Source organism: Petaurus breviceps, unplaced genomic scaffold (genome assembly GCF_028583685.1).
Source record: "Petaurus breviceps papuanus isolate PSGF00001 unplaced genomic scaffold, PetGlider_PUasm1.0 90654, whole genome shotgun sequence".
NCBI classification, from domain to species: Eukaryota; Metazoa; Chordata; class Mammalia; order Diprotodontia; family Petauridae; genus Petaurus; species Petaurus breviceps.
Window position 1 is genome coordinate 875,096 of NW_027187301.1, and position 19,163 is coordinate 894,258.

Consider the following 19,163-nt stretch of genomic DNA (forward strand, 5'->3'; position numbering starts at 1 on the left):
AAAGAAGGAGCGGGCCCTGGGGTCATGAAGACCTGAATTCAAAAACGGCCTCAAAAATTTATTAAAAAAAAAACTTGTGGGACGTAGGGAAGTTGGTTTAATGCCAATTGCCCCCCAAAAAGAAAAAAAAAAAAAAAAAAAGGCAAAGAAATAATGGAAGTGATTGTTTCGGGAAAACCTGGTGAGATTTGTATGGACTGATGCAGAATGAAATGAATAGAACCAAAACAATAACTTATTAAAAAAACAACAATGAAATAACCAACAAATTTGAAATGCTGAGAAATTCTGGTCAAACTAATGTACTTCTGGTGGAGTTGTGAACTGATCCAATCATTTTGGAGAACAATTTGTAACTATGCTCAAAGGTCTACAAAACTGCATACTCTTTGACCCAGCAATACCAGTGCTATTTCTTTGTCCAAAAGAGATTTTTTTTTAAAAAAAGGAAAAGTATCTATGTGTATAAAATCTTTATAACATCTCTTTTTTTGTGGTGGCAAAATATTGGAAATTGAGGGAATATCCATCAATTGGGGAGTGGCTAAACAAATTGTGGTCTATGATTGTGAAGGAATACTATTGTGCTATAAGAAATTATGAGAAGGATGCTTTCAAAACAGACCTGGGAAAGACTTAAACAAACTGATGAAAAGTTGAGTAGAACCAGTACACAATAACAGCAATATTGTATGACGAATAACTGTGAATGACTTAGCTATCTCAGCAACACAAAAATATTAGACAATTCCAAAGGACTTAGGATGAAAAATGATATCCACCTCCACAGAAAAATCTAATGGGGTCTGAATGTAGATAAAAGCATCTTTTCAATTTTTCCTTGATTTGTATTCCCTTTGGGTCTGTTTCTTCTTTCACAACATGACTTCTGTGGAATTGTTTTTCATAACTGCACATATATAACCTATATCAAATTGTATTCTCAATGAGGGGGTAGGGTAAGAAGGGAGAGAAGTGAATTTGGAACTCAAAATTTTAAACAACAAATGTTTAAAGGTACTTTTAAATGTAATTTGAAAAAAACATTTTTTTAAAATTTTTTAAATTTTGCTTTTTGGATGGGAGAAGGTAGGGCAATTGGGGTTAAGTGACTTGCCCAAGGTCACACAGCTAGTTTTGTGTTAAGTGTCTGAGGTCAGATTTGAACTCGGGTCCTCCTGACTCCAGGGTCGGCGCTCTATTCACTGCACCATCTATCTAGCTGCCCCAATAGATAGCTTTCTAGATGAAGCTGGCAAATAGGTAGTAAAGTGGATAGATGCTAGACCTGGAGTCAGGAAGATTCATTTACCTGAGTTCATATCTTGCCTCAGACACTTTGTAGCTATGTGATTAAGGCATTTAACCCATTTGCCTCAGTTTCTTCATCTTTAAAATGAGTTAGACAAGGAAATGACAAATTTCTTCAGTATCTTTGCAAAGAAAACCACAAATGGAGTCATAGACAGTTGGACATGGCTGAAAAATGGCAGAACTAGATAAAGAATTCTAATGAAAGCTATGGTCAACCATGATTCCACAGAATTGTTAATGAAGCATGTTACCTACATATTGACTGATGCAGAATGAGACATACATTTTTAGACATGTCCAATGTGTAAATTTATTTTGTTTGACTTTGCATGTTTGTAATAAGTACTTTGTTTTTTCTTTTCTTTTGGGTGGGACTAGTGGAAGGACAAGAAAATAAGTACTTACTAATTGAAAAAAGAATTAAGGTAAAAATAAATAAATAAAATTAAGACACTGTAATGTATGATCTTTGCAATACTTTCCAGCTCTAACATTATGTGATTCTTTAATTCATGTTCATCTCTATTATTATTCTCTTACCTAGGGGTTTCCAAAGCCATTTTAGAAGCGGCTGGACCAGCTGTGGAATTACAGTGTGCTATATTAGGTACAGTATAAATGCTTCTGTTTTAGCCATAAAATATTGTAAGTGAAATAACTGGTAGTGAGGAGGGGATGTGGGATAGCATGGAAACAAGCCAGAAACCCTTTAAGAACTGTTGTTCCATGGGAGAGGGGCCCTGAAGGTGAGATTTTAACAATTTTCCTTCAAAATTTGAGCTAACCCTATACAAGACTATAGAAGGCAACAGCCACACATGGTATAATTTGAAGCACCTACAAGACTCCCTCTGTCTTCCATATTCCATACCAACCTATCACAGTTATCTAAAACCTTCACAATTAGAGGCTTTTCTTGGGAGTTAAGACATCATCTCTATAGAAAATAACCTAGAAAGGCATCAGACATTACAATATTCTCAGAGATTAAAACAATATAAATATTTAAAGTCAATATGAAGAGGCAAAAAAAATCTCAATTCCAATTGTCCATGTTGGTACCATAATATCAAAATTAAATGACACAGCCTTCTTTTCTGTTAACAAATCAACAAACAACTGGTCTGGGCATACTGTACATTTCAGGGGATGTGTTTGGGTATTTGTTGGGACGCATAGCACAAAAAGTACAAACTAATTTTTTTTAGGGTAAGTGTGAAATCCTACTACAAATGATCCTAAGAGATACGTATAGTAACCATATTACTTAGAGCTCTGCCACAGTCCTCCCCAGGTAGCCTCCCATGCTTTAGATTTGGCTCTTCAACCTTGACAAGAGAAGATTTAGGAGCAGGATGTGGCATGGTCATTGTCTTCAGATATCTGAAGTCTTCTTATATGGAAGAGGGATGTAACATTCCATACACTTCCAGAAGGAAAATCTTGGACCAATGGCAAGAAGTTCACACCATTGCTTTGTGAACTCCCTGAGGGCAAGGACTGTCTTGTTGGATATATTTCATTGTATTCAATTTATTGACTATGACTAAAGCTATAGGGTCATACATTTGGAGATAGAATAAATGTTAGTAGGCACATAGTACAACTGCTTCATTTTTCAGATAAATAAAGTGAGATGCAGAAAGGTTAAATGACTTGCCCAAGGTTGCACACATAATGGCATAATCAGTAACTGAGGTCAAGTTCTCGGATTTGAAAAATGTTATTCTTTCCACTGTGCCAAAGTATAGTTGCTAGAGGTTTCAAGAAAGGAAATTGATCATAAAATTATGGACTTAGAGCTAGAAAGAACCTCAGAACCCATCTAGTCCATCTCCTCTCATTTCCAGATAATTAACTTGAAGGAAAGAAAGAAGGAAGGAGGAAGGGAGGGAAGGAAAGAAGGAAAAGAATGGGTTACTTTATAAGTTAGCTAACCTTCCATTACTAGAGATGTTTAAGTAGAGAGTGGATAATTATGTCAGTGATGCTTTGGAAGGTGTTTATGCATGGGACAAGATTTAATTGTATGAGCCCTAAAGTGTTTTTCATCTTTGAGTTTCAGTAAGAATTTTAGGCAATAAAAGGATCTGTGCAAACCAGGACTGTTGTTTTCACATCCTCTTTTACCTAAATAAAGTGCCCTATATTCTTAATTATCCAAAAGTTTCAGTTTAGCTAATGTTTCATGCCTTTGTGTCTCCTTCTGTTCTCCAGCTGTGAATCATGGCAGAAATTTTATAATAACACAGGGTGGAAATCTAAGGTGCAAGGAAATAATACATGTTGTTGGGGGAAATGATGTCAAACAAACCATATCTGAAGTCCTACAGGAGTGTGAACAGAGGAAACATGTGTCCATCTCCCTCCCAGCCATTGGAACAGGTTTGTAGGCTCCGATCGAAATTAGTTTTTTTTTTTAAATACTGAGTATCTTCTAGACTACATATCCACTAGTAAAGATAATAATTGCTTTTGAGTCTATATGATAGTGATGGCAGTGGTGTTAATCTATTTTAGGTCTCTGCAATGTTTTTTTCACTCTGGGTACCATGGTGCTTGTGAGCAATGTTGGGTTTTGCCCAAGCAAAAGAGAGAAAAATAAACTGGTAAAGAGCAAGATTAAAGGACAGAAGATGAAAGTAGGGAAGAGAGACAGAAAAAATGGAAAGAAAATAAATTGATCCATTTCTTAGTCTCTTTCATTGACTTTTCTTTTGCCTCTATTCATTTTCTGTCTTTTCTCCAGTTTAACTTCTTGGCTTCCTTCTCTTCCCTCTCACTCACATACTTATCCTTTAAGAGAATTTATTCATTCATTCTCATTTTCACCTTTTACCTCCATTCTGGTGACTTCTCAATCAGCAGCTCCAACCCTGTGAATACTTTCAGCCCCTAGTCTAATCTCTCTTTTATCTATCAACCAGTTACATTTGGTGCCACCTAAAACTTTTTAGGTCAAATACTGAACTTATCATTAATCGTGGACTTTTTATGGCCAGAAGAGATTATGTAATTCTAGGATAATCTCCTGGTTTTCAGCTCAGACCTGAAGAAAATAAGCAACTTGCCTGAGATCAATTAATAATAATAATATTAAGATTCAACTCTTCTTTTCAATTACCACCATGGCCATCACCCCAGTCCCTCATTATCTCATATGTGGATTACTACAGTAGTCTTTTAGATAATCTTCCTTTATTCCTTCACTTTTTCCCCATGTATTGCCCTAACATAATCTTGATTCTTTTGAAAAAGAAATGTAGATTACAAAGATAATAACGATTTTGCATTTAATCATTTTTAATTGAAAGGTGTGGTTTTTTCTACACAATGAACACTTTCCAATATGCACACAACCCCCCAACAGAGTACATTCCTAGAAAAAGAGAATTTTTAATTGTTACCAGGAAGTAAGAGTATGATAGTAGGGTACTAACCTTGACTTTATAATTGAGCAGAGTTTGATGGGCTCTCCTTGTTGACTCTATTTACTTTTTAAATGGCACAATGTTCTTGTTCAGGCTCAGCTAGCTTTCTTTTGTCTCATTTCATGCAAGTCTTTCTCTCTGGTAATAATAAAAAAAACTGTTTGCTGGAAGGCCAAGTATTTTGGAGTTGATTTGTTTATAAAAATCTATGATTTTTATACATTTGTTTTATTTCTATACATTTATTTATATGTCTTATAGCATAAAGTTGGTGAGTGAAACAGTAAAACTTTCCACCATCCTCTACTTTTAAATACCTTGCTTCCATGTCCTGGTAATACTCGTGCCTTGCCATGAATCACTCTACATTGAACCACTACCATCATCTGCCTCCTTCTTTCCTTCTTACCTGCTTTTGAACCGCTGAAGCTATCACACAATTGTGCTCACCAGGTCTGCTACAAATTTATGGTATCCAAACTCAATGGGGAGTTCCCTGGAGGAAGGTTGTCTTTTTATATCTCCTTAAAAGATTCTCTTTTCCCCTCATCACAGCAGTTATTCAGATCTTCTCTCTGTTCATTAAGTCTCTCATTGTACCCTTTTCCTCTGTCTCTGAGCTAAGGATCTTCTTTCCTACTTTTCAGAGAGAATCAAGGCCAATTGTAAAGAACTCCCTCTTTTACTCTGCTCTTCCTCTGACAACTTCCTGACTTCATCTCCCACTGTTTCCTCCCTTTGCTCCAGTCTGATAAACAGGGGACCTTCATTCCTCAAATAATAAATGGTCAGAGGAAATGAGACACCCCACAAGTCTGTTTCCACTTAGTTGTCAAAGTGATATTAAAGCCCTTCATAACCTGCCCCCCCCATCTTTCCAGTCTTCTTATACCTCACACGCTGCCGTGAACTCTGTGTTCCAATGACATTGGTCTTCTACCTGTTAATTGAACTAGACAAGTCACCTTCAGACTGCAGGCATTTTAACTGACTGCCTCCCATGCCTGGAATGATGTCCCTCCTCATCTCTACTGCCTGGCTTCCCTCACTTTCTTCACATCCCAGCTAAAATCCCATTTTCTTAAAAAAAAAAAAAGACAAAGACCTTCCTAATCCCTCTTAATTCTTAGTTCCTTATGCCTAATATTATTTCCTGTTTATTCTGTATATTGTATACTTATATATGGCTGTTTGCATGTTGTCTCCCCCATTAGATTGTGTGCTCTTTGAGAACAGGGACTATCTTTGCTTCTTTTCATTTCTCCTCTCTTTTCCTTCCTTCCTTCCTTCCTTCCTTCCTTCCTTCCTTCCTTCCTTCCTTCCTTCCTTTCTTTCTTTCTTTCTTTCTTTCTTTCTTTCTTTCTTTCTTTCTTTCTTTCTTTCTTTCTTTCTTTCTTTCTTTCTTTCCTTTTCTTTCTTTCTTTCTTTTTTTTCTTTCTTTCTTCCTCTCTCTCTCTCTCTCTCTCTCTCTCTCTCTCTCTCTCTCTCTGGAAGCAATTGGTGTGAAGTGACTTGCCCAGGGTCACACTTACTCACTGCACCACCTGGCTACCCCCTTTGCCTCTTTTCATATACCCAGTGCTTAGCACAATGTCTGGCACATAGTAGGTGCTTATTGACTAACTTCCTCCTCTCTATCAATGCCTAAGATGGTTGGTTTTGTTTTGCTCCCATATCACACTGTTCCCTCATATTGAACTTCTAGTCTGTTCAAACCAGATACATGTGAAATGTTGTACAGCCATGCCTCCCTTACAGTGTACTATGGATTTTGTAAAACTCAAATGTAGAACTCTACATTTACCTTATTGATCCTATCTCTATAGCATCTCTGACATTTGTTCCCTTTTCTCACCTCAGAGTAAATCATAGTAATCATCCATAGTCTTCCACTCTCACACTAGTTTTCAAACTAGTCTTCTCATATTCAACCTCTTTTCTCTTCAGTCCATCTTCCACACAGCTGACCAACTGATATTTCTAAATATCATGATCTGTGATTATAATGATACAACCATTTTTGCTTCCCCATTCAAAAAACCTTAGTGGTTCCCTATTAACTCTAGGATAAAATACAAATCCCTCTGTTAGGCATTTAAAGGCCTTTACATTCCAGTTTCAGTCTGTCTTTCTAGAATGATTTGCTCTTCATACATTCTATGTTAATATAACCTATTTGCTGGTTCCCACACATAGCAATCTCTCTTCCAGGCCCTTTCACAGACTCTTGTCATTTCAGGAATTCTCTCCTCTCCCCCCTCACTTTTGTCTTTTAGTATCCCTAGTTTCCATTAAGTCTCAGTTGACATGATAGAGTCTACCCAAGACCTTGTCTTGTCCCTCCTGGCTTTAGTACTCTCCCTCCAGATCAGTTATAGTTAGGTGTCCCAAGCTCTGGGCTTGGAATCATGAAGACTTGAGTTCAAACCCTACCTCAGTCTTTGTCTGCCTCATTTTCCTCATCTATAAAATGAGGATAATAATACCACCTACTTCTCAGAGCTGTTGAGAGATCAAAATGAAATAATATTTGCAAAGCACATTATAAATCTCAAAGTTCTATATAAATGCTACCGACTATTATTTATGTTATATATATTTTATATTTATGTATCTATGTACTTTGCATTTTCCTAAATAGCACAGAAACTCCTTGAAGACAAATGCTGCTTCATTTTGAAATTTATACCCCTGGTATCTGGCCCATAATAAATGCTTTTCAGATTGTTGGATATGTAGCTCCCAAAGAACCTGGCACAACTGAATGGCCAAAATGCCCTTTGTTATATTTATAATAAAGTAATTAAAAGAAATTTTTTGTCCTGTCATTATAAAAAAAAACATTTCAGAGTTTCAACACATTGAGCATCTTATCTTCTTCACATACTTTCTAAATGACTTCCACAGTTCACAGGGTAAGACAGTTTACCTACAACCATAAGACTACTTACCTAAAAGGGGGTGGGGCAAGAAATGAGTATCTGAATTCAATGAACAGCCAAGTTCAGCCTTTAGATCATTCAGATTTCTTTAGCCATTGCTGATTGAACTATAGGCTTCCTGAGGGGAGGAATTGTATTTTCCTATAGGACTTAGAAGAGGGGAAGCTGGGATTGCCAGGTAGCACAGAGAGTAAGAGCACCGGCTCCAGTATCGGGATAACCTGGGGATCGAATCTGGGCTCTGACACTTAGCAGCCACCCAGAAACACCTGGCCATGTAATTTTGAGCAAGTTACTTAACCCCGATTGCTCCTAAAAAAAAAAAAAAGAAGAGAGGAAGCTTAGTCCACAATGAATCCAATAGTGATTATACATTTGGAGGAAGGAGTATCTATCCATTAAGAACCAAACCTACCAACTTTTAAATAGTAGTTTGGGGCAAGAGGAGACTAAGGAAAAAGGGGATGTGTTGTTTTTTTATTGCTTTGTTCTTATCTTTTTAAAATTTTCCTTTCAGGACAGGCCCAAAAGGACCCCAGTAAAGTTGCAGAATCTATAATGGATGCCATTGAAGATTTTGCACAGAAAGGGTCTGGCCAATCCGTGAAAAAAGTGAAAGTGGTCATCTGCCTGCCACAGCTACTGGAAGTGTTTCATAACACTATGAAAAAAAGAGTAAGATCTAAGCCACCAACCGCAACCTCTGTATTCTTGAAGACAAAAAGTAAGTTGTACATTTTCTTTAAAATGCATGTTCCTATGACTTACCTTGAAAATATTTGTGGGTAGCTTCTCATGATATCATTATTTTTTTTAAAGCATTTTTCAGTCCTGCAAGCCAGCCTCCCAAAAACCAAAATAATTTGGTTTTGGAAAAAATAAAAAAATCATCAACTTTCCAGGTGTGTGGTGAAAGCAAGGAGGATATCGAAAGCACTATCTCTTGGATACAAGATTTGATTGTAAAGGAGCACAAAAGCTGTACTTTCTCTGATGAATCCATCCAAAACTTTGGTGAAAAAGAATATGATGAACTGAATGAGCTGCAAAAAAGGTTAAATATCACTATTGATATGAAATGTAGAGGGTCTCAAATCGAGGTCACAGGAACTCCCCACAGTGTGTTGGAGGCTTCCCAGGCAATTCAAGGCATGATCAAGAGAACACAATCATGCATGGATGAGGATGCTAAAGCTGAGGAGCTCAGCAGAACCACCACGTGGCAATATAATGACAATGGTCATTTCAAGCTTTTTGACAAAATAACTAATCTGCATTTAGAGGATGCAAAGAAAGGAAAGAAAAATAACATTGTTGTTAAAATTGAGAATGAAAACTACACAGTAGACTTTAACACTAGCCTTGCTACAAATGGAAAGGGATGCAGCTTGCCTGTTTGTTGTATCAGAAAACCTGAAGGTAGGTTCAGCTTTGCTTTGTTTCTTTTGATATTCCCTGCCCACCCCTCCCCTCTCTTCTTTCTCTCAACTCTCCCTCTCTGTCATTCAGATAATAAACATTTATCAGGCACCTACTATGTGTCCAGGTACTGTGCCAAGCCTTTGGGGGTACAAAAAAAGACAAAAGACAGGTCCTACTCTCAAAGGGCTAAAAATCTAACGGGGTGACAACATGAAAATAAGTTAAAATGCTAAAACGGATAAACTGGAGATAATTAGCAGAGAGAAGGAACTAGAATAAAGGGGAATCAATAAAGACTTCTTAAGGAAGGTGGGATTTTAGCTGGAACTTGGAGGAAATCAGGGAAGTATTTAGGCAAGGATGAGAAGGAAGAGAAATCCAGGTGTAGGGGACACACAGTGAAAATGCCCTGAGTTTGTAGTTTCTGTCTCTGTGTCTTTCTGTCTTTTTTTTCCCCCAACTCTCCCTTTCTCTCAACAGAGAATTTATTCTGACTCTACTGCATCTGAGCAGAGGGATCTAACAGGTGATGCCCACAACATTACCAAATCCCCAGTGCGAGATTAAAATGCAACTGTGAAATATTTAACAAAATAAACAAAAATACACAAAACATAGATAATTTTAATATGGGGTTTTCTAAATCAATCCATGGCCTGCAGGGATCTTTATGTATAGTTTAGTGGTCCCAATTTCTATTGAAGTTTGACAGCACTGATTTAGACCAAAAACAAAACCCCCAATCCTTCCCCTCCAACCTATCATCCATTTTCAATTAATTCCTTTTACGTAAAACTTTGCACCTTAATAAAATACAGATACCCTCAAGAGGAATAAAATTGTAATCTTTTTTAGATTTTTACACCTTAGCAAACTGATGAATATACAATCCTACCCCTCAAAAATATTATAAATTAACTTTCCAGTTTATAAACCAGTCTCTGCTAAGTTTTCCTTAACTTCAATGAGTTTTGTTGATAACTGCAGAGACTGATTTATTTTTTTTAATTGATATCTTTTTGTTTACTTTGAGTTTACATTTAGTTCCACAATCTCTCAAGTTTCAAATTTTCTCTCCCTCCTCCTTCCCATAGAGGCATGTAACCAAATGCAAATACCTTCACATTGAATGTTAGTCATGTTGTGAAGGATTATAACCACAGGCTGAACAATGAAAAAGAAGGGATAAAACAAAACAAAACACAAACGAGACAGAGCAAATAGTTGGCTTCAATCTGCAGACTCTGTAGTTCTTTCTCTGGTTGTGGATATTCCTTTCCATCGTGAGGCTTTTGGAGTTGTCCTCTAACCTTGTTTTGCTAAGAGGAGTCCAGTCTATCCATTAGTCGTCACACATACAGTGTGGCTGTAATTGTGTAAAAAGTCCTCCTGGTTCTGCTCTCCTCACTCAGCATCGGTTTATATAAGTCTCTCCAAGTTATTATGAAGTCCATTTGCTCCTCATTTCTTATAGCACAGTAGTATTCCATTACATTCATATGCCTCAACTAGTTTAGCCATTCCCCAATTGATGGACATCGCCTTGACTTCCAATTCTTAGCCACCACAAAAAGAGCTGCTATAAATATTTTTGTACATATGGGTCTTTTTCCCACTTCTGTGATTTCTTTGGGCATGGTTCTAAATTGCTCTCCAGAATGGTTGAATTAGTTCACAACTCCACCAACAATGCATTAGTATTCTAATTTTTCCACATCCTTTCCAGCATTTATCATTTTCCTGTTTTGTCATCTTAGCCAATCTGACTGGTGAGATATGGTACCTCAGAGTTGTTTTGATTTGTACTTTTCTAATCAATGGTGATTTAGAGCATTTTTTCATATGCTTATAGATATCTTTAATTTCTTTTTCTGTTCATATCCTTTGACCATTTATCAATTGGGGAGTGACTTGTATTCTTATAGATTTGACTCAATTCTCTGTATATTTTAGAAATGAGGCCTTTATCAGAGATATTGTTTATAAAAATTCTTTCCCAATTCCCCACTTCCCTCCTAATCTTATTTACATTGACTTTTTTGTACAAATACTATTCAATTTAATATAATCAAAATTATCCATTTTGCATTTCATAATGCTCTCTAACTCTTGTTTGGTCATAAAATCTTCCCTTCTCCATAAATCTGACAGGTAAACTATCCCTTGCTCTCCCAGATTGCTTACAGTATCAACAATTATACCTAGATCATGCACCCATTTAAACTTGATTTTGTTATACTGTGTAAGATACTGATCTATACCCAATTTCTTCCATACTGTTTTCCAGTTTTCCCAGCAGTTGTCAAATAGTGAGTACTTATTCCAGAAGCTGGGGTCTTTGAGTTTATCAAACAGTAGATTACTATAGTCATTGACTGCTGTGTACAGAGACCAGTTTCTTCTGGAGGAACCTAGAAAGATCAAGTTTTTGGACCTAGAAACCAAAACACAGGTAGAAGCATGGCTGGGTTCATCAGATATTTTTCCCAGAAGTCAAGTTTTGATAGGGCGGCAGGAAGAGAAGGAGCATAAGCATACTGCTGACTGGGTAGATAAAGAGGTGGTGAGAGAATGAAGCTGTACAAGGAGAGTATGACTCAGTGAGGGGTAATATAGTACCCTCAAAAGAGGACAAGGTCTGGAGTCAGACAAGCTGGGTTCACATCCTGCTACTGCTTATTACCTGTAAACATGGACCAGTCACTTACCTTCCCTTGGCTTCAGTTTTCTCTACTGTACACTGAGATTTTTGTACTATAGGGCTTCTGAGGTCCCTTGCTAAATCTCTGGAACTCACCAGGAGATATTTGACAATATTACCTAAGGGTTGGCCCTGTAATGGGATAATTCATGCTTTAGTCAGTGAAAAGTGAAACATGTTTGCAAAAATCACCTGAGTGCCAGAATCTAGGTAAAGAAGTGATTAAGAAAAAAAAAAATCGGAAAGAAAATTAGACAAACAGGTCAGGAAAGGGAAATCCTCCAAGAGAGAGAATTACAAGAATCATCTTCCACAGTGTCCCATCCACAAGTTAAGAACAGATTCAGAACTCCAGACCTGTTTCCTAGAGCAGGGGATCTTACTTTGAGACCTATGAACTTAGTTTTAAAAATATTTTTATCACTGTATTTCAATACAATTGCTTTGCCTTGTAATTCTATATATTTTGTCGTAGACATTTAGAAACATTACTCTGACAAGGGATCTATAGCTTCTATCAGACTGCCAAAGGAGTCTATTATTGATCAGTAAACTTTTATTCAGTGCCTATGACTTGCCAGGGGATACAACATGCCCTGGGGTACAAAAAGAAGCAAAAGACAGGCCCTGCCTTTGAGGAGCTTACAGCTTAGTAGACTGCCACAGAAAAGGTTACAGACAGGTGAAAGAGGGATCTTGACCATCAAGGACTGCGTCACCCAGGAAGATCCAAATAAGATAATTTCCTCCAAAGAACCAGCCAAAACAAAGAGAGATGGGCAACATAAGAAAGAGAAAACAGCTCTCAGGGAGCAGAGGATAGTACACGGGTGGGCAAACTGCAGCCTAAAGGCCACACGTGGTCTTCTAGGTACACAAGTGTGGTCCTTTAACTAAATTCAAATTTCACTAAACAAATCAACTTAATAAAAGGATTTATTCTTTGACATTTTAATTCAATTAGAGGGCCATATTTAAGGACCTAGAGGGCCACATTTTGCCTCAAGGCAGCAGTTCCCCCCCCCATAGTACCCCAATGTGAGAGATGAAGAAAGTATCTAGGCCTTTAATGTGGGAAAAGGTAGCTTTGGAGCCTGGATAGAGAAGGGAGCTTTCTCGATGGAATTTTGAAAAACAGGAAGCATTGTTCCATACTCTGGATTATGGATCAGGTCACTTTACTTCTCACTGTTCTAGGCAACACTTAAAGACCATGAGTTGTAGAAAACATGTCAGTTTGCATTGGTAGAGATGTTCTCACCTAGTAGCTCTTCATGCCAATGAAATCACAAATCCATCCCCTAACTCTATATAGAGTTTATAATAATCTACATTTTGTCAACCAATAGGGGTCAACAAGCAGTAGATGACTTGACCAAGATTGCACAGGGGCTCAGGGACAGAACTAGGAATAGAAGCAATGTCTTCTCTTCCTTTAATTCATTTCTCCAGTGCCCAAAACAACAGATCCAGTGTAAGTGCAACTCAACAAGAGCTTTTAAAAGAGAAAGACTAGGTGATCTGTAAGATGATGAAGCTAGAATGGTTATACATGGAAAAAACTCAGCTATCCTCAGACTTCTGCACCCCATATTGAGAACAGAAGAGTTAGATACTGTGGTCTGATAGAACTAGAGACTGAGCCAGTATGAGGGTCAAGCCTGAGAACTAGGAATTTTTTTTTTGCTTTTTGGAGGGGCAATTAGGGTTAAGTGACTTGCCCAAGGACACACGACTAGTAAGTGTTAAGTGTCTAAGTCCAGATTTGAACTCAGGTCCTCCTGACTCCAGGGCCAGTACTCTGTTCACTGCTCTACCTAGCCATACCATAACTAAGAATTTAGATGTTATGGAGCAGTAGTATAGGCCAAGCACACTCTGATTAGTAATGAAAACAGGAATAAATTCTAAGAACTTGGGCAGCTTGCATAGCTGTTAAGCTCTTCCTTGTTAGTGTTAATGTACTCATGCCTTCACTGTCCACTGTCCAGTTTCCTGGACAGAGATAGAAAGTAGACAGAGCACTTCTTAGTGATCTCCATTTAAAACAACTGAATAGGGTGGCTAGGTGGTGCAGTGAATAGAGTACCAGCCCTGGAGTCAGGAAGACCTGAGTTCCAATCCCACCTCAGATCCTTAACTAGCCATGTGACCTTGGGCCAGTCACTTAACCCCAATTGCCCTGCCTTCCCCCCTCCAAAAAAAAAAGAAAAGCAAAAAATAAAATAAAATAAAAGAGATGGGAGGAAGAGTGTTAAGGGGATCTCAGACACCTATGGGATTTGGTGATAGAAGAAGCCTAGTAGGTCTCACTAGCTGCCCTGAACAAGTAAGGCTAGGGTTATTAGGACAGGGAGCCATAAGGCTGAGGTACCACAAGAAGCTGACTGATGGTAGCCTCCTGATCTTCAGATTTGGGTTGTAGTGTTTCAGTGGCGAGAGCCCCAGATGTTTGTCTGTTTGTTTATTTGTTTTTTGTTTGTTTGTTTTTTTGTTTAGACCCAGATTCTAGGGTCTAGTTTGGAGAAGCCTGTTTTATTTAGTTTATTTTGGTTTTGGATCTGTGATTTCATTGGTAGAAAGAGCTTCCAGGGACAAAATTCTCTATCCCACCCAAGGAGTAAACACCTTTGAAGGTTCAGCACCTGCATGGTGACTTACACTCTAGGAGAGTTGCTGGGGAAGTAAGAGTATAAATGATTTATCCATGGCCCAGGCATCCACTCTGTTATCAGAAGAAGAACTTACTGACTTTAAGGATGGTTCTTTCTGCCCACTATGCATTATCACTTCTTCATCTCCAACCCCTTCCATTATAAATTAAAAGTTTGCTTTCCATTTTGAGTTTTCTTTGTCTCAAATCATTTCTGCAAATATCACTTCTCCTTGAACTAGTAAAATAGAGTTTCTGAACCTGCCATGTCAGGTACAGGAACATGGGACAGAGATAGATGGCAATTCCTACCAGTCCGTCCCTCTACTTTACACATTACATTGCTGCACCTGATTTTCTATTTAACTCTCATGAATCCAAGGATAAATGTGAAAGAGGGAAAGAAGTGTTTATTAAGCACCTACTATGCATCAGACACTGTGTAAGCTCTACCAGTATCTCATCTGATCTTCACAACAACCATGCAAGGAAAGTGTTGCTATTATGCTCATTTTACAGTTCAGAAAATTGAGGCAGTGATTTACTTATAGACTCACAGCTCATGGGAAGATGAACTCCAGATGAATTCTGTATGCTAGTGTTTTAAAATAAAGGAGCAATTCATTCAATTTGATTTAAAATAATTGAAGGAAATAATTGGATGGTAAGAGGCAGCTTGGTGCAGTAGGTAGAGATTAGAGATAGCAAAGCATAAATACATATCCTGCTTCTAACACTTACTAGCTGTGTGACTCTGGGCAAGCCACTTAAATGGTCCAAGACATCTCTCTTAGAATAAGTTAGAGATTGGATTCAATCTGTATTGATGCTACAGGTAAAATAATAGACTTGTGGTATATTTGATGTATTAATTTGTTCATCTGTTATGGGTTATACTGATATCAGGGTAAGCAGAACAAGTCAGTATATACTCAAAAGAGTCCCATGGATATAAATTTTTCTTAATATTACAATATCTTTCATGTAATAGGTGCTTAATTAATGTTTATTAAATTGACTTGAATTGAATTCTCAAAGCTCCACATTAAGAGAATCCAAAAGAATTCAGTTGCTATTTTGCTTTTTAGAGAGCCCTAGGAATTTAGATTGCATAATCCTATCCTTCCATATGGGAAGAAATTATTAATCATCCAGTGTTTGTCTTGCAGTTGAGATCCCTAGTCACTGGGATGACATGGAAGACCAGAATCTTCTTTTGGTGGATTTACCTCCAGGACATGAAGAATACAAGCAAGTAAAAGCCAAGTTTTGTGAGACTTGTGCTACCTACACAATAGAGAAGGTACATCTACTGTTTATCCTTGCCATGACCTCTAATCCTCCATTCCTCGGTACTATCTCTACTCCTCACCCCTGCTATTCTTTCTTACATATATATTTAACCTGCGACCATCTCCTGTATGTTAGTGGGCCCCAACACTGACTACTGGTCATTTCTAGCTGTATATCCCACAGGCTTCTCAAATTCAATGTGTCCAGGGGTAGAACCAAGATGGCAGAGTGAAAGCAGGGACTCACCTGACCTCTCCCATAGATTCCTTCAGTTCCCTCTAAAAAGTGAATCTGAACAGATTTTAGAGTGGCAGAATTCATTAGGCAATAGAGTGTGGCAGATTTCTAGCCCAAGTCAACAATGAAATTCCAGGGGTAGGATCTGTTGAGCCAGGCAGGGGAATGCAGAGAGCAGTGCATGAAGAGCATGGGCTGCACCAGAACAGACCTGACCAAAGCAGAGCCAGAATGAGCCTGGGCAAACTGACTCACCCATCACAGTGGTAATTTCCGGGGGCCTATCAGTGCTGGGTGAGAGACAAGTATAGGGCCCAGCAGCAGTTACTCCTGGGGTTATCAGCTCACACTCTGGATTTGTGAAAGTCACCTACTTGAACTTCTAGAACCATGATGGTGGAGTAAAGCATAAGAGCTCTAATCCCCCTTTGTTGACTTTGAAAAACCCAGAGAATATTGTCCCAGGGTACAATCCTGAAATAGTGGAATAATGGAAGGGAGACCTACAGTAAGAGTGTGACTGTGTTGAGGCTGAAGCGCACCAATGTAGGACAGGAGGCATCCCAGCAGGAGTTCCTGAACCCCAGGGGGTGGGGCTAACGAGCACCGGTCACCAGCAGCTGAGTCTGCCTGACCTCTAGCCCAGGGTTGGGGATGGGGAGTGGAGACCTGAAGTGGCCAGACCACCCCTCCCCCACACCTCACACTGTGAGCTTCAGTGTAACCCTGGGAAAACACCAAAAGTCATGGCCTTCACCTCAGTTTAAGCCCTCAACAACCAACTCCAGCTCAGCACCAGGTAAACTGAAGCATTATATACCCTCTAACTGACAGAACCAGAGACCACAGCACACAAAGCCAGTAATCAGACCCCTAGCTGCCAGCACAAGAAGCATGGGTCAGAGCTTTCTGTTCTACAGAAGCAGAGATCCACTTTTAAAAACCAAGAAAGAAGTAATCTCAATGAACAAAAAAGAAATTGGAAAAATTAAGACTATAGAATCCTATCATGGAGAATGGGAAGAACAAAATTCATATTCAGAAGAGGACAGCATTGACACTAGCCTCACATCTGAAACCTCAAAAGGGAATATGAACTGGTCTCAAACCCGAAAATCATTCTTGAAAGAGCTCAAGAAGGATTTCAAAAGCCAAATTAGAGAGGTAGAAGAAAATCTGACCAATTATTTTAAAAACATAATTGGAAAAATGGAAAAAAATTTCACTGAAGAGAACAACTCCTTAAAAAGTACAATTAGACAAATGGAAAAGGAGGTACAAGATCTAACTGGAGAAAATAAAACTTTGAGAGTAAAAATTGGCCAAATAGAAAAGGAAGTTTAAAAAAATTACTGAGGAAAACAAATCATTACAATTATAATTAGACAAGTTGCAGCTAATAACTCTATGAGACATAAAGAATCAGTCCAAAAAAAATCTAAAGAATGAAAAAATAGAAAAAAATGTAAAATATCTCATAAGAAAAACAACTGACCTAGAAAATAGATCCAGGAGAGATAATCTAAGAATTATTGGCCTACTGGAAAGCCATGATGAAAAAAAAGAGCCTGGACAGTATCTTCCAAGAAGTCATCAAGGAAAACTGCCCTGAGATCCTAGAACCAGAGGGTAAAATAGTTATCAAAAGAATCCACCAGACACCTCCTGAAAAAGATCCCAAATTGAAAACTCCAAGAAATATTGTAACCAAATTCCAGAATTATCAGGTCAAGAAGAAATACTTCAAGCAGTCAGAAAGAAACAATTCAAATATCATGGAGCCACAGTCAGGATCACACAGTCCCTTGCAACTTGTACATTAAAAGATTGGAGGGATTGGAATATGGTATTTTATAAGGCAAAAGATTAAAAAAAAAGACTACAACCAAGGATCAACTACCCAGCAAAATTGAGCATAATCTTTCAGGTAAGGAGATGGAAATTCAATGAAATAAGAGTCTTCCAGACCTTCCTGATGAAAAGGCCAGAACTCAATGGAAAATTTGATCTTAAATACAAAATTCAAGAGAGACATAAAAAGGTAAACAGGAAAACACACACACAAACTTGTTATTCAATAAGAGCAAAATGTTTACATCAATATATGGGAGGATGATACCTGTTAATCTTGAGAATTGTATAATTATTATGACATTTAAAAGGGTTATACATAGATAGAGGGTGAGGTTATAAATTAACTGATGTGATGTTTAAAAAAACTAATTAAGGGGTGTAAAGGGATTGTAATGAGAAAAGAGGAAAGTAGGAGGCAGAAAAGAGTAAATAATATCATGTGAAGAGGCATTATAGTAGAGGGAAAGAAGGGAGGAAGCTGAACATTGTATGAGTATTACTCTCATCAGTTTTGGTTCAAGGAGGGAATAACATACCTCAATTAAGCATAGGAATCAAAGGAGAAGAGACATGAAAACTTACTATAGTAGAGGAAAAGAAGGGAGGGAAATGAGTATTGTTTGAGAATTACTCTCATCAGATTTGGTTTAAGGAGGGAATAACATACTTTGTTAAGTATAAAAATCTAATGTGCCCTACAGGCACTAGGAGGGGATAGAGGGAAAAAAGGTGTGGTGGTTATAAGGGAGGAAAGAAGTAGTAAGGGAAAAGGGTATGAAAAGGAAGAGGGCTGATAGGGAGGGAATATTGAGGGAGGCAGTGCTCAAAAGCAAAACTCATTTGAGGAAGGGAAGAGAGAAGGGAGAAATAAAAGTTTAAATGGGGGGGGGGAATAGGACGCAGAGAAAGACACTGACAGTAATCAAACCTGTGAAAGGGATAAACTCTCCCACAAAATGGGGGCAGATAGAAGAATGGATTAAAAATAATAATCCTACAATATATTCTTTACAAGAAACACATTTGAAACAGGGGGATGCACACAAGGTAAAGGTAAAAGGTTGGAGTAGAATATATCATGCTTCAGGTGAAGTAAAAAAAAGAAGCAGGGGTAGTGTGATAGTAATGGCAATTAAAGATTCCCCTGTATTGGCTTGGTTTTCAAATTGATTGTGTTAAAACCCAGAGCTTGTTAATCCCACCTGTGGGATGGACTTGTTGATGTGAAAAGAAAGTCCTGAACTGGGAGGAGCTGGTGACGTAGATTTGGAGAGAGGAGAGAGAGAGAGAGAGAGAGAGAGAGAGAGAGAGAGAGA

At 38.0% G+C, this 19,163-nt stretch overlaps 1 protein-coding gene across 1 annotated transcript in view; it reads left to right on the top strand.

The window, feature by feature from the left end:
• Nucleotides 1-19,163, top strand: part of LOC138143703 (protein mono-ADP-ribosyltransferase PARP14-like) — a 77,724-nt gene that overhangs the window by 43,955 nt on the left and 14,606 nt on the right. Inside the window, exons 11-15 of the mRNA XM_069064928.1 lie at nucleotides 1,859-1,921; nucleotides 3,532-3,699; nucleotides 8,205-8,411; nucleotides 8,507-9,106; nucleotides 15,633-15,766. Of these exons, the coding sequence (XP_068921029.1) occupies nucleotides 1,859-1,921; nucleotides 3,532-3,699; nucleotides 8,205-8,411; nucleotides 8,507-9,106; nucleotides 15,633-15,766 (1,172 nt within the window). The remainder of the gene's footprint in view (nucleotides 1-1,858; nucleotides 1,922-3,531; nucleotides 3,700-8,204; nucleotides 8,412-8,506; nucleotides 9,107-15,632; nucleotides 15,767-19,163) is intronic.